The sequence below is a fragment of the Carcharodon carcharias genome, chromosome 17 (genome assembly GCF_017639515.1).
Source record: "Carcharodon carcharias isolate sCarCar2 chromosome 17, sCarCar2.pri, whole genome shotgun sequence".
Taxonomy (NCBI): Eukaryota; Metazoa; Chordata; class Chondrichthyes; order Lamniformes; family Lamnidae; genus Carcharodon; species Carcharodon carcharias.
This window is the reverse complement of record NC_054483.1, coordinates 6,489,083-6,503,823: the sequence shown is the minus strand read 5'-3', so window position 1 is coordinate 6,503,823 and position 14,741 is coordinate 6,489,083. Positions and strand designations below refer to the sequence as shown.

At 47.5% G+C, this 14,741-nt stretch overlaps 1 protein-coding gene across 4 annotated transcripts in view; it reads left to right on the top strand.

Annotated features, from left to right (window-relative positions):
* LOC121290147 (VIP36-like protein) overlaps nucleotides 1–14,379 on the top strand; it is a 28,702-nt gene extending 14,323 nt beyond the window's left edge. The window contains exons 1-9 of one of the 4 annotated variants that reach the window (XM_041210374.1): nucleotides 1,759–1,918; nucleotides 2,665–2,786; nucleotides 3,852–3,969; nucleotides 5,157–5,239; nucleotides 7,251–7,283; nucleotides 8,033–8,194; nucleotides 10,148–10,262; nucleotides 11,762–11,881; nucleotides 14,191–14,379. In XM_041210374.1, coding sequence (XP_041066308.1) covers nucleotides 1,783–1,918; nucleotides 2,665–2,786; nucleotides 3,852–3,969; nucleotides 5,157–5,239; nucleotides 7,251–7,283; nucleotides 8,033–8,194; nucleotides 10,148–10,262; nucleotides 11,762–11,881; nucleotides 14,191–14,333 — 1,032 coding nt within the window. In that variant the 5' untranslated portion in view covers nucleotides 1,759–1,782 and the 3' untranslated portion in view covers nucleotides 14,334–14,379. Of the gene's footprint in view, nucleotides 1–1,758; nucleotides 1,919–2,664; nucleotides 2,787–3,819; nucleotides 3,970–5,156; nucleotides 5,240–7,250; nucleotides 7,284–8,032; nucleotides 8,195–10,147; nucleotides 10,263–11,761; nucleotides 11,882–14,190 lie in introns of those variants that run through there. The other 3 variants (XM_041210377.1, XM_041210376.1, XM_041210378.1) reach the window with 3 other exon arrangements.
* Nucleotides 14,380–14,741: the final 362 nt, after the last annotated feature.

Below are 14,741 nucleotides of genomic sequence, written 5' to 3'. Positions count from 1 at the left end.
TGCAGCTGAGGTTGAGGCCATTCCTTACACTTGACATTTTCACATTACAGAGAGCATTCCAACTTGAAGTGGGAGGGGAGCCAAAAAAGAATATCTTCTTCTGAGGCACACCCTCGGGATCGAGGATGACTTGCTCCCACTCCGGTTCGATGGGTTCTGAGATGGCTGATAAATCCAACGTGGGATCTGCAGACTCTGCCACGTGTGGGGCAGGAGGTGTTTGAAGGGTCGATGGGTCGATGGGCTGTTTGGAGGTTTGTTCGCTCCCTCCGATATCTCGACTTCACCTCTGCAAGTTCCCGACAAAGTCTCTCGATGTGTCCACTGCCTTCCCGAATGAGCTTCTCCATTTCAGTGGGTCACAAGCCAGGGTCTCCCGTGAGTCGGTGAGGGTGCTTAACCTCTTCGGGGATGCTTTAAGGACATCCCTAAAGCGTTTCCTCCTGGGACTCTCCTGCAGTGCTTGCGTCCCGAGTAGAGCAGTTGCATCGGGAGTTCAGTGTCAGGCACACAAATGACATGTCACCTCCCACCCCCCGCCAGCGGGAGCTGGTTTTGAATGATTATCGCCTTGATCCTTCGACAGCACCTTCCAAACCCACAAAAGCTGCCACTCAGAAGGACAGGGGCAACAGACACACGGTAACACCACCACCTGGAAGTTCCCCTCCAAACCACTCATCATCCTGACTTGGAAATATATCGGCCGTTCCTTCACAGTCGCTGGGTCAAAAATCCTGTGGAGCTCCCTCCCTAACAGCACTGTGGGTGTACCTACACCACATGGACTGCAGCGGTTCAAGAAGGCGGCTCACCACCACCTTCTCAAGGGGCAACTAGGGATGGGCAATAAATGCTGGGCCCAGCCAGCGAAACCCACATCCCGTGAAAGAATAAAAAGTAAATGCTGGGTAAGTTGGCTCGGGAGAGGAGGCTGCTACAAAGAAAAAGACAGTAAATGCTGGAAAAACTCAGCAGGTCCAACAGCATCTGTGAAGAAAAAAAAAAAGCCTTAACATTTCCAGTCGGTAGGACTCTTCCTCAGGGAGGATGCAGGAGTTGGACTGCCTTTCCTGCCACTGGATTTGGAAGAACTTGTGAGGGCGCTCCTGGTGGCACTTCTCCTTGGCTTTGAGGTGTCTGCTGTGGGTTGGTGGAGTCTCTGAAGTGTACAGGACGGTGGGGAAGCAACTGCTGCTCGGTAAACCACGACCTTCAAGTCCGAGGTGAAACCCTGGTCCTCAAATATGCTTTCCCTTGGTCAGCTGGCGCATGGGAAGCAAATTTCGTCACCTGCGCCTGCCTACCTACCTACCTGCCCAGAGGATGTGCCCCGAACGGTCTGCGTTTTCCAGGCTCTCTGAATAGCTTCGGTAGAGGTGGGGTGGGGGGAGGGGCGGAGTGTTTTGCAATGGGAACTGCCGTTCCTGGCTCACGGGAGAAAGTGCAGTTGCCACAAGGCTCCCGTTCACACCATGTCCCAGCCACTGAGGGCCAATGGCAGTAGGGGGAACGTGCCGCGCGCCGGGGCCGGCACGCGGGGTGCGAATGTAGCATTCCGTGGCTGGCAGCCAATCAGCCGCCCGGACGCGAAGAGCGACGTTCCAAAATGGAACATGGCCCGGAGGGGGAGGGACGGCAGCCTTGATTGACAGCGCGAGGAGCCCATTGCGGAGCGGCGGCCGCAGCCCCGCAGCCAATGAGGGGAGGGGAGGGGGCGGGGCGGGGGGGGGGGATGTCCCAGCGCGACGGGCTCCGCCTGCGGTCGCGGCGGCTGTAACAATGGCGCTGCGGTGGAGCTTGTGTCCCGTGCTCCTGGCCGTGATCGGCCAGCGGCTTCCCCCCAGCCGGGGTCAGGCTGACTCAGGCACGGAGGAGTATCTGAAGCGCGAGCACAGCTTGATGAAACCCTACCAGGGTAAGAGCTGCCTTTTCCTTCATTTCAGTGCAAGCACTGGAATAAAGTGCAACACCACCACCACCCCCCCCCCCCCCCAGCTCAGACACCGCGCTACTCCCCAGTCGGGTGCGTGCAAAGCCCAGGGCGCAAAGTCTTGGAATTGCATGCCACAGGTTCGGTGAGACGGATTTTTTTGCTGGGACCACATTGCACGGTCCTGGTCGCCATATGATTGGAACATCATTGAATATAGAGACACTGGAGGGGAGGGGTGATGAAAACTGAAAAGCACAAGGATAATCCCAAAGCTGTAAGGGTATAGCCATCAGGAAACGATGAGCAGGCCGGGGCTGTTTCTCTCTCCCAAGGGAAATCCTGAGAAGGAGGGGAGGAGGAGGGGGAGGAGGAGGAGGAGGGGGTGACCTAATTGAGGACTTGGATAAGGCTAGGCGACAAAGAGAGAGTGTTTACACTTGCTAGGAAGAGCAAAATTAGAGGCATCACACGCAAATCGAACAGGCGACTCAGAGGCAGTGCCTTTATCTGGAGTGGCTAAACCATGAGGTTAATATTTTCCCACCCCGAATTGCTTCTGAGAAGGTGGTGGTGGGCTGCTGCCTTGTTGGACCCATGTGGTGTAGATACACCTGTTAGGGCGGGAGTTCCAGGATTTGACCCAGTGCCAGTGAAGGAATGACCTGCTGCTGTTCTGTGTTGAGCTCCCTTCACTGCTAAGTCCTGTTTGTTTCTTTTGTCTCTGGCAGGTGTGGGAGCCTCGGGTTCCGGCACTCACTGGGATCTTCATGGAAACACAATGGTGACCTCTCATTTTATACGACTCACGCCTGATCTTCAGAGCAAACAGGGAGCGATCTGGAATCGCGTAGTAAGAGTTGATTCCTCGTTTTTGATTTTTTTTAAAATCTTGTGATAAGCATGTTAGCATGAGGCATGAAATGCTTTCTGCACCAGGGTCAGCACCGACAGGGCATTTACAACATGGAATAAAAAGAGAAAATGCTAGAAAACTCAACAGGTCTGGCAGCCTGTGTGGAGAGGGAAACAGTTAAAATGTTTTGAGTCCAGTGTGACTCGTCTTCGGAACTGGACTGAGGTACAAATGAGATGTATTTATGCTGTCGCAAAGGGAGGGAGAAAGGGGCAGGCGGAGCAAAACAGATGGTCAGGGATAGGATAGAGGCGGGAGACATGAAATGACAGATGTCATGGAACACAAGACAAAGAGAGTGGTAATGACAGTATCAACATCTGAAGCTTTGGTCCAGAGTAGGGGTTAATGGCAGAATCAAGGCCAGCGCTGCCTTAAAACAAAATAGCAGAAAAAGGTCAGTGCTGTCTAAGAACAAAAGTATGAGAACAAGATACAGACTGGTATTTGGGTTGGGGAGGAATTAAAATGGAGGACAGAGTTCAGAAGTTGTTGAACTCAATGTTGAGTCCAGAGGGCTGTAGACTGCCTAATCAGAAGATGAGGTGCTGTTCCTCCAGTTTGTGTTGGGCTTCACTGGAACATTGCAGTAATCCTGTTACAACATGAGTTAGATACAGAGTGAAGCTCACTCTACACTGTCCCCATCAAACACTCCCAGGACAGGTACAGGACGGGGTTAGATACTGAGTAAATCTCCCTCTACACGGTCCCCATCAAGCATTCCTAGGGCAGGTACAGCATGGGGTTAGATACATAGTAAAGTTCCCTCTACACTATCCCATTAAACACTCCCTGGACAGGTACAGCACAGGGTTAGATACAGTAAAGCTCCGTCTGCACTGTCCTATCAAACAGTCCCAGGCACAGACAAAGGAACGAGATTGGAAATTATATCTGTGGGCTTTCCACATGAGCCTTTTGGCGATGTATTTTACTTGTGCTGAGGTTCACTGTTTAATATCCCCAGAGATTGCCCATGATGCCTCTGTGTGTCTACAGGCCTGTTTAATGCGAGACTGGGAGGTGCAGGTCCACTTCAAAATTCACGGCCAAGGGAAGAAAAATCTGAATGGTGATGGATTTGCAATCTGGTATAGCAAAGATCGTATGCAACCAGGTACAATACATGGTCTGTGTGGGCAGATAACATTACTTTGAATGCAAATCCTTGATTAGTGTTTATCAGCTGCAAACTAATGACAGAATGAAAAAGATAGCATTAGATCTCCCCCCTCCGATAGCTTGATGCAAAAGCAAAATAGCGTGGCTGCTGAAAATCTGAAATGGAAACAGAGAGTGCTAGAAATACTCAACAGCTCAAGCAGCATCTGTGGAGAGAGAAACAGAGTTAACATTTCAGGTCAATGACCTTTCATCAGAACTGGGATAAGTTGGAGATGGAAGAGGTTTCAAGCAAATGTAATGCCAGTGTGTATCAAGGGCTGCTCCAAACTCTGTTCCCTAGCTGCCAACTCCATCCCTCTCCCTGGCAACTGTACGAGGCTGAACCAGTCTGTCTGGAACCTTAGTGTCACGTTTGATAAGATGAGCTCCCAACCTAACGTTTGTGCCATTGCTATTTCCACCTCTGTAACATTGCCTGACTTCACCCCCAACTCAGCTCATCTACTGAAGCCCTCATTCCTGCCTTCGTTACCTCGAGACTCGATGATTCCAACACACTCCTGACTGGCCTCTCACATTCTACCCTCCGTAAACTTGGGGTCATCCAAAACTCTGCTGCCCATGTCTTAACTCACACCAAATCCTGTGTGCTCACTGACCTACACTGGCTCCTGGTCAAGCAACGCCTCCAGCCCCACAACCCTCTTGAGATCTCTGCATTTCTCTAATTCTGACCTCTTGAGCATCCCTGATTTTAATCTCTCCACCATTGGTGGCTGTGCCTTCAGCTGCCTGGGCCCCAACCATTAGAATCCCCTCCCTGCACCTCTCCCACTCTCTACCTCACTTTCCTTCTTTAGAACGCTCCTTAAAACTTCCTTAAAACCTACCTCTTTGACAAAGCTTTTGGTCATCCGATAATATCTCCTTATGTGGCTCGGTGTCACATTTTGTTTTATCACATTCCTGTGAGGCACCTTGGAATGTTTTATTGTGTTAAAGGCAGGATATAAATATAAGTTGTTTTTAAGTGTCTACTTGGGCTAGTTACCTCGTGTGAACTGTCTTCCAATGTCGATCAGTGCTGTCGGGAGATAGGGAAAACATTGAACGGAGAGGGGGGATGGTGTCAGATAGGAGGTCTTGTTTTGCTGTTTTCTGAAGATTTTCCCTCTTTAGGCACGGTGTTTGGAAGCAAGGATCTGTTTTCTGGACTAGGAATATTCATGGATACGTATCCAAATGAGGAGAAACAGCAGGAGGTGAGTTCTGGCGTGACAGATGACATTCCAAAGACTTATTGTCCTTATAAATGCATCAGCTCCATTATGTTGTGTCTTTTATCAATGATATTTATTGAAGCAAGAATCAGTGTTGTGAAATAACTATAAAATCTGGATTTATTTAAAGTATGTTTTACCATTTTAATGACTGCCTTAACAAAGATCAGAGCCAGTGGTTGGCAGTATTATTCCTTTTGGTTGACGAGTTATGTCATGGATTTTGGAATCCACAAGTCACATGCTCACTCACCCGCACACCTCCTCACTCACGCACCCACAATCAATTTTGGAATCATTTCTTTCTCAATTGTGTTAATGCAGTTGAGAGTAACATTTCCCTGCACAGAGTGAAGGGTTGCAAGTAGGACTAAGAGTTTTTATACAGCTGAGTTTTCTGAACGTCATATTGAAGTGCAGGACTGAACGAAGCTAATACAGCCACAAACCTTCAGAGCAACCTCAACAGGGCCTATCGAGGTACCAAAAAGTCTGGGTTTTAAAAAACCCAAGGGGCAAAACTATTTATATCACACCTTATCGAATCTCGTAATTTTTGCAAAGCAAAAATGGGGGCACCTCTAGCAGTGCAGCACTCTCAGGCACTGGAGATTCTGTGCTCCCAGTCCAGTGGTGGCCTTGAACCCGCACTCTTTGGCCTCAGTGCTTAACTGGATTCAAGCTGACCCTAGATTGTAGGGAGGAGGAGGAAGGGATTTTTGCAAGCTTGAGAACAGGAATGGGGGAAATGTGAAGAGTGGTAGATGGCGAGTCTTCATTTCAAATACAGTGAGGGAGCATCATTGAAATTGTGGACATGTAGGAGATGGGAGAAGCCTTAATTGAGGATAAAAATGGAGCAAAATAGAGAGAGAGAGATACACACGAAGGAAATTCTCCTACTTACAGAGAGGGTTAACCACCCCTAAATAATGGATCTGTGAAGCTGATATACCATGTATTCGTAACTTCTGTGGTGTCTAATGATCAAGAAAGTTAGATCTCTGCTTCCAAAGGAAAAACTTTTCTTTTCGTTTCTTTTTTCATTGTTTATAACCAAATGCTAATCGCTGGAAAAATCTCATGTAGAGGCTCTCTTCATACCTGTCGCTGGCAGTGGGAATGGATGAACTTGCATCAACGGATGAATGAAATTGTACATCGAGTTTTACAGTGTCTGCTGTGCAGTATATTTCTCATATGGTGGATATAGTTTAGTAAGGGGACAGTTTCATGGATGACAGCCAGATTCAGGCCCAATAAAACTCATGTCCATCCTTCTCATACGAACCATGTTGGTTGATTACACAGAGCCGCTTGCAATTCACTTGGAATAAATTTTCTGGAATTCCTTTTCCCATTCCCCACAGTGTTCACAAACCTCTATAAGGTGATGTTTCAAACACCTCCATTCCCAACAGCAAAATCCAACTCCTTTCTGATAACTGAGCCCTCCAACCAGGGGATGAGCTTCATGGCTTTTGTCTGCTCTGCCTCTAGTGTGTTTGTGGCCAGAACTAGACATGGTGCTCAAGGTGGGGACTGACCAGAACTGGACACTGCTTTCACGGTGCGGACTGACCAGAAATATATGGTTCAATCAATCCTGATCCATTTCGGTTGTGCCAAAAGAAATGTACCCCAATCGGATTTTACATCTTCAACAGATGTGGCAAAATTGGAAATGAACCCATTGGAATAAAATGCAAAAGGTGTCTCCATGCACAAGTCATTTACTGTTTAAGTGTATTCCCAGCATCCTGATCCGTTAGCGCATATGTAATCCGTTACGGAGTAGCCTTAGGTTAATGTAAGAGTAGTGCAGCTTCTGAACTGCGAAATATCCAAAGTGTTTATTCAGTGTTGTTAGCACACGGTCAGTCTCAGCACCTGGAAATGCATGCCACTTGGATGATTGAAAGCAATGATAAATTATTGAAATACCTGTTTTATCTCGTTGCTACTGTTTGGCATTGTTTCCGGGGATGTGCAGACTAAGAAGAGGAGATATTCATCTGCTAACCAGGTAGTCTTGTATTCCGATCTCCAAGCTTCACGGCATGTCCTGCTTTCTTCCTATCCTGTTTGTGTTTATTATTCTGCAATATTTAGCATTCATTTTCTTTTTCATCGTTCTCGTGCGAGGAAACCGATTAGTTTGTAGTGTCTAGACTTTGTGTTTTGTTTTGTGGTGTGATGTCCTCTTGTCATCCACTATCTTTGCCGGACTCTTCAACCCCACTGTACTGAGGAGTCTCAGCTTCTGTGGATGGTGTCCATTCGAATTTTACAAAGTCAAAGGATTCCTTTGATGAAGAGGCAGATTGCTCAGTGGTCCAGAGGGGTACTGGGGTTGGTGGCGGGTGGGGGAGAGGGAGCGAGAGAAAGAGTTTGAAAACTGAGGGTCAAGCCATTGGCATGTTACATGGCCTTTCTTGTCCCTGTCTCCGTACTCGGTTCTGAACCAGAGCACTTACCCAGTGGGTTCCTAGAAGACGCACCTCCTTGATGTAGTCTACCAGAACCTTGGGTTCAAATTGTTGGTTATGGCTGAGTTACAGGCCACAGCAGCTGAATAGCCTAAGCATCTAGATTAAATGTGCTGTAACCATGCTGTAATTTTGTAATCAGGGCTTGTGCATCAAAACAGTTACCTTTCCTTTCTGTAAGATTGGAAATCAGTGGGGGCTGGGATTTGCTCTTGGGCTTGAGTTTGAAGGATGTTGGTGAGCACACTGAACTCCTGTATTTACTTATTTTTTTTTTGCCTTGCAGCGAATTTTCCCATACATCTCGGCGATGGTGAACAACGGGAGCCTTTCATACGATCATTCTCGAGACGGGCGGCCCACAGCCATTGGAGGGTGCACCGCCCTTGTGCGCAACCTCAACCACGACACTTTTGTGGTGATCCGGTACCTGAAACGGAGGCTCACAGTGAGTGTTTGCGACGAACAAATCTCTCGGGTCGAGCGAAGTACGTGCGTTTCCGACTCAAACCCCACCCCGCCCAACCCTTGTCGGGCTGCAGATGCTGCTGGTGCCAGCTGTGGCATGTACTTCATTCAAGTGACCATTCTTCAGGTGGGCACCTGGATGCTGGCGTCACTGTGAAGCCCTCCCTCACCCTCTTCCTGTCCTTGCCAAATGACCGATGGAAAATCTTCGAATTGCTATAAAAGGAGACATGCTGTCGAAAGCTTTCGTCTTGCACTCATCGGGACAGATGCAAGAATGCCAAATTTCAAAGGGAGCAACAATTTATACTGCCTGAGCAAAGGGTGGTGATTGGTTGGCAAGTTGACTCTGGTTGAGGTGTTGCCATGGAGAATGAACCAAGGAGCTATTGTCTCCCACGCTTTTGTTTGATTCAACAAAGGCGCGATGCCTGGACATGTTCCCTTCTCCTGCAGAGGACAGGTCCCTGTATGTGTCGCTTCCAGCTCTCTGCACCACCCGAGGTGCTGCCTTTCGAGTGAGATGTTCAGCTGAGGCCCTCTGCACCCTCTCAGGTGGATGTGAAAGATCCCATGGCAAATTTTCAAAGGAAAGTAACGGGAGTTGCCCCTGGTGTCCTGGCCAATGTTCTGATTCATTTAAGGGGAAGCTAGAGAAACATATGAGGGAGAAAAGAATAGAAGGATATTCTGAAAGGGGTGCATGAAGAAGGAAGGGAGGAAGCTTTGTGTGGAATGATAAATGCTGGCATGGACCAGTTGTGCCAAAAGATCTGTTTCTGTACTGTAAATTCTGTGTAACCAAAGACCTGCTACGTAAATTACATTCAAACTGACTGGTCCATCGCTTTTGGGACAGGTTGTCCTTCATGCTCACTCAGCCTTTCACAAAAAAGAATCTGTGTTTGTGATACAACGAGATTTACAGTCTTTTAAACTTTGTAATAGTATATACGTAAATAAGAATAATAAATATTTTAGTAGGGAGATCTTGCTACGGGTGTACAGGGCATTGGTGAGACCACTCCTAGAGTACTGTGTACAGTTTTGGCCTCCTCACTTAAGCAGGGACATAGTTGCATTGGATGCAGTTCGGAGAATGTTCACTTGGCTGATTGCTGGGATGAAGGGGTTGCTTTATGAGGAAAGGTTGAGTCCAAGCGCATTGGAGTTTAGCAGAATGAGAGGTGATCTTATTGAAACATGTCAGCTTCTGAAGGAGCTCGACAGGGTTGATGCTGAAAGGATGTTTCCCTCCCCTTGGCGGGGGTGGGGCGGGAATCTAGAACTGGGAGCAGTTTCAAAACTAGGAGGCTCCCGTTTAAGATGAAGATGAGGAGGAATTTCTTCTCTCGGAGGGTTGTTAGCCTATGGAATTCTCTCCCCCGGAGAGCAGTGGAGATTGGGTCATTGAATATATTAAAGGCTGCGCTCAATTGATTTTTGATTGACAAGGGAGTCAAGAGGGGGACAGACAGGAAAGTGGAGTTAAGGCCACAATCACATTAGCCATGATCTTGTTGAATGGCAGAGCAAGCTCAAGGGGCTGAATGGCCTACTCCAGCTCCTCTATTTCTCATGTTCTTATGACCATCTGGACCGTGGCTGCAAAAGAGACCGCCCTCTCCTTTGCAAAATATTGTTTACTTTACCTCCCAACATTTGACTTACTGGGCTGTTATTTTATTGGTTAGCTCTGCTCTGTCCTTGAGTTGGGCTAAATGCATCTCCATTTGTTGTGGTGTCCTGCAGTTCAGATGCTGGGGGTGTGTAACTATTAACCAACGATTAACATTCCTGGAATAGATCACTGGGGCTGGTTCTGTATAAGACCTCCCTGTCATGAAGAGGGCTTTATTGGTCAGCTTGTTGACAATGGCAAGAGCAGAAAGGAAACTTTTTAAGAGAGTTGATGACTGTTTGCCCTTTTCAGGTAATGATCAACATTGAAGGCAAGAATGAATGGAAAGACTGCATTGATATTCCGGGTGTCAAACTGCCTTTGGGTTATTACTTTGGTGTCTCTTCAGCCACTGGCGATCTGACAGGTATGTTACCTTTAACCTTTCTTACACCTCAGCATTGTGCTGGGTTGCCAGAAAAGTGTTTGAGGAAAGGGAGGAAAAGAAGAACCTACATTTATATAGTGCCTTTCACGGTTGCAAGATGTCCCAAAGTGCTTTAAGGCCAATCAAATACTTTTGAAGTTGCAATGTAGCAAGTGCAGTCGCCAATTTCTGCACAGTAAGCTCCCACACTCAGCAATGTGATGATCAGATCATCTGTCTATTTGTGATGTTGGTGGAAGAATGAATATTGGCCAGGACACCAATGAGAACTCACCTGCACTTCTTCGAAACAACGCTGTGGGATCTTGTATGTCCATCTGAGAGACTAAACGGGGCTTCGGTTTAATGTTACTTCCGAAAGTACCTCCAACAGTACAGCACACCCTCAGTACCGCACCAGGAGTGTCAGACTGGAGTGGGACTTCAATCTGCAACCTCCTGACTCAGAGGCGAGAGTGCTAACAACTGAGACACAGCTAACTTATTTGGGAGACGGGTTGATGGTAGGGTTGTTATCCGTGAAGGATGAGATCCAATGGGCTGAATCAATGGGCCATTGGATCTCATGCTATCTTGTGAGCCTCGAAGTGGGCAGAGAGGTGACTTGGATGTTAGGTGGTGTCGGTGAGGGCTATCAGGCTGTTAGGAATAGCCTCAGAGCAGCAAAGGGATGCATGAATCAGGATTTCCACACCTGTTGGAAAGTGCAAACTAGGTGTTTCCTCCAGCATCAAATGGCCTGGATGAAATATAAATGTTGTGGCTACAAAAGCAGGTCAGAGGCTGGGAATCCTGTGATGAGTAACTCACCTCCTGATTCACCAGAGCCTGTCCACTATCTACAAGGCACAAGTCAGGAGTGTGATGGAATACTCTCCACTTGCCTGGATGAGCGCAGTTGAAGAAGCTCGACACCATCCAGAACAAAGCAGCTCACTTGATTGGCACCCTATCCACCATCTTAACCGTTCACTCCCTCCACCACCTACACACAGTGGCAGCAGCGTGTGTACCATCTACAAGATGCGGTGCAGCAACTCAGCAAGGCTCCTTACACAGCACCTTTCAAATCCATGACCTTTACCATTGAGAAGGACAAGGGCAGCAGACGCATGGGAGCTCCCCCTCCAAGCCACTCACCATCCTGATTTGGAAATATATCTTGGTTCCTTCACTGTCGCTGGGTCAAAATCCTGGAACTCCCTCCCCGACAGCACTGTGGGTGTACCTACACCACATGGACTGCAGCGGTTCAAGAAGGCAGCTCACCATCACCTTCTCAAGGGGCAATTAGGGATGGACAATAAATGCTGGCCCAGCCAGTGACGCCAACATCCCAAATTGAAAAGAAAAAAATTGCTGGGTCTCCTGCCTTTTCTTGCTTAGGTATTTGAACTTTTCTCAGATGAAGTGTACTTTCAAAGGGAGCGATAGCTGATGGGGAGCTTTTTAATTCTTCTTTGTCTCTTTCCCTGCAGATAATCACGACATTATATCAGTAAAGGTCTACCAGCTGACGGTGGAAAGAACACCCGAGGAGGAAGTAGATGATGAGGAAGTGCTGGTTCCAAGTGTAGCTAACCTTAGCCTACAAGACGGTAGGAAAAATCATCCTGTTGTTTTGCAAGTCACTATTAAATCTGATTCCACCGCCCGTTCAGGCAGCACATACCAGATCATGACTTGCTGTGTAAAAATACTTCCCGTCTCCCATCTCTTCTTTCGCCAGTTATCTTCGAGATTTCAAGTAGGAAATGCTGGAAATACTCAGCAGCTCCGGCAGCAGATTGTGTTGAGAGAGGAGCCGAGTTAACGTTTCAGCTCTGACCTTTTCATTTGATCAGAGAGTACCTTTTATACTGGACTCTTCTGGGAGTTCTCCAAATTTTGTTCCCTCATTTCGCCGAGAATCATTTTGATCTCAGATAGCGGATCAGGGTTAAATCAAAGTCCCAGCTTGTGTCACTTTCTGGACAGCAGTGTCTAAGCACAATTCTCCACTTAACAGCCTTCCAAGCCATTTGAGGTTTGGGCCAGTTCTATAGATGGATTGGAGATGTTGGGACTATTTTCCTTGGAGAAGAAAAGGTTGAGAGGAGATTTGATAGAGGTGTTCAAATTCATGAGGGGAAAAGATCTTCCCATTGGTGGAAGGATTGAGAACGAGAGAGCACATTTAAAGTGATTGGCAAAAGCAGCAATAGAGACATGAGGAAAAACTTAGCTACACAGCGAGTGGTTAGGATCTGGAGTGCACTGCCTGAGATTGTGGTGAAGGGAAGTTCGGTTGAGGCATTTATGAGGGAATTGAATTATCAGAAAAGGAAGAATGTGCAGAGCTACATGGATAAGGCAGGAGAGTGGCAAATTGTGTCTTTGGATAGCCAGCACAGACATGAATGGCCGCCTCCTGTGCTATAACATAAAGGAGCCAAGGTTTGTCTAGTTCACCTGGTCATCTTATTATACACCATACAGTGAATGCAGTATAGAAGGAGGTTATTTGGCCCATCGAGTCCATGCTGGCTCTCTGGAGAGCAGTCCAGTCAGTCCCATTCCCCCGCTTTAGCCCTGCAAGTTTATTTCTCTCACGTGTCCATCCAAATCCATTTTGAAATCATTCCATGTCTCCGCCTCCACCACCCTCGCCGGCAGCAAGTTCCAGCTCAGTGTTGGAATGAGGAGGAACCATCGAGGAGACTTGTGGCACCAGCTGCTTTCAAACTGTACACTGCCATGAAGCCCAAACAGAGCGAGGCTAACTCTACATTGGTGATCAGCTCTTGTCTAAAATTGATTCCGATTTGAAGAACACCACACGTTAACTTGGACAGGAATTGCAGAATGTCGACATTATACAAAGTCGTTTACCTGTAGCAGACCTGAAACAGTCTTGGTTTCAAAGGAAATAAACTTGGTCTTTATTTCCGACAGGTTTAGCCTGTGCCGTGAAATCAGATCACTGCTTAGAAACGGGAAGTGATCTTGGGAGGAGATGGGGAAGTGGGGCAGGCAATTCTTCACTCTTTAGTGGGAGTCACTTAATTGCATTGTGGTCACTGGTCGCAATGTGGAAATGGGGAATCTGTAGCTGAACTCACGACAGAAGTAGTTTCCCCTTTGGTGACCTTTGCCATTGTTGTGCCCTTGGCCCCTTGACAGGGCCTGTGTAACTGAAATGCTCTCAGCCGTGCTATCACTCAGGTTCGTAAGAGTTAGAATTGCTGTCTTTAGATGAATATAAATATACCTGTGATGCAGGGACAGATTTAACATGTGGGCCAGTGCAGAGGGGTGGGGGGGGTCGGGGGGGAACTTAACACATGTTGGGATTGGCTTGGTAAATGTGCCCCATCATTTTGTTATGAGGAATGGAAAAGCAGGAACAAGGATTGATTTTAAGCAGGAAAATTAACACCCCAGTCAATGAAAAATTTATTTTTTCCCAATCCCTTCAACGACAACTTGTGTTTACATAGTGCCCTTAATGTGGTAACTAGTACTGAGCCACATAAAAGAGATATTACTGCAGGCCCGAGGTACATTTAAAAGAGAGAGAGGCGGAGAAGTTTAAGGAGGGAATTCCAGGGTGTTGTGTCCAGCCAGCTGAAAACATAGCTGCCATTGATGGAGCAATGGGGATGGATAAGTGGCTGGAATTAGAAAAACCGCAGAGGTCTCGGGCTGGAGGAGGTTCGACAGAGAGGGGGAGAGAGAGAAATGGGGAGGGAGGGAGAGAGGGTGAAGCCATCGAGGGATTTGAACACGACTATGAGCTTTGTAAAAAATTGAGGCATTGGTTGGGTATGGATTTGATGTCCAACTGCTCTTCTCGTGTGAATCTTGACTGACTGTCACTGGTTTCACTGTTGCTATTTATTTATTTTGGCTTTCTCTTTTTAAGTAGATGATCTGGATTACGAGCCGATGAGCGGTTTGACATTATTCTTCATCGTTTTCTTCTCGCTGATGGGCCTGATGGTGCTGGCTGTGATTGGGATCATCGTCTTCCAGAAGTGGCAAGAGCAGAGCCGCAAACGCTTTTACTGAGGCCCAGCCAACAAGGAGGCACTTCAGACTCGAAAGCCCACAGTCGGTGAGGGTGGGGGGGTGGGGGGTGGACAGGCACAGCACAGCACAGGTTTATTTTCCTCTTTTCACCTCGCTGATGGGATCATCAGCACTGTGGTTCTTCAATCTTATTTCCAACCGTACCGCTACTGAGGATGAAAAATTGTGTCTCGCTTATTGGAACTAGTTTCCTTCTAACTCTGAGCTCGTGGGGCTGACTTGCAATCAGTGCTAGAGAAAAAAAAAAACCTCATCTGAAGACCCAACAGTGGTGAAAATTTTATAATCATTTCTGTTTTCGTTCCTCTTTCCAAACACATTTGATTTAACTATGCTGGAAGTGTGCAGCGGGGTGGGGGGGGGGCGCGGTATTGTGACAACTCTGCA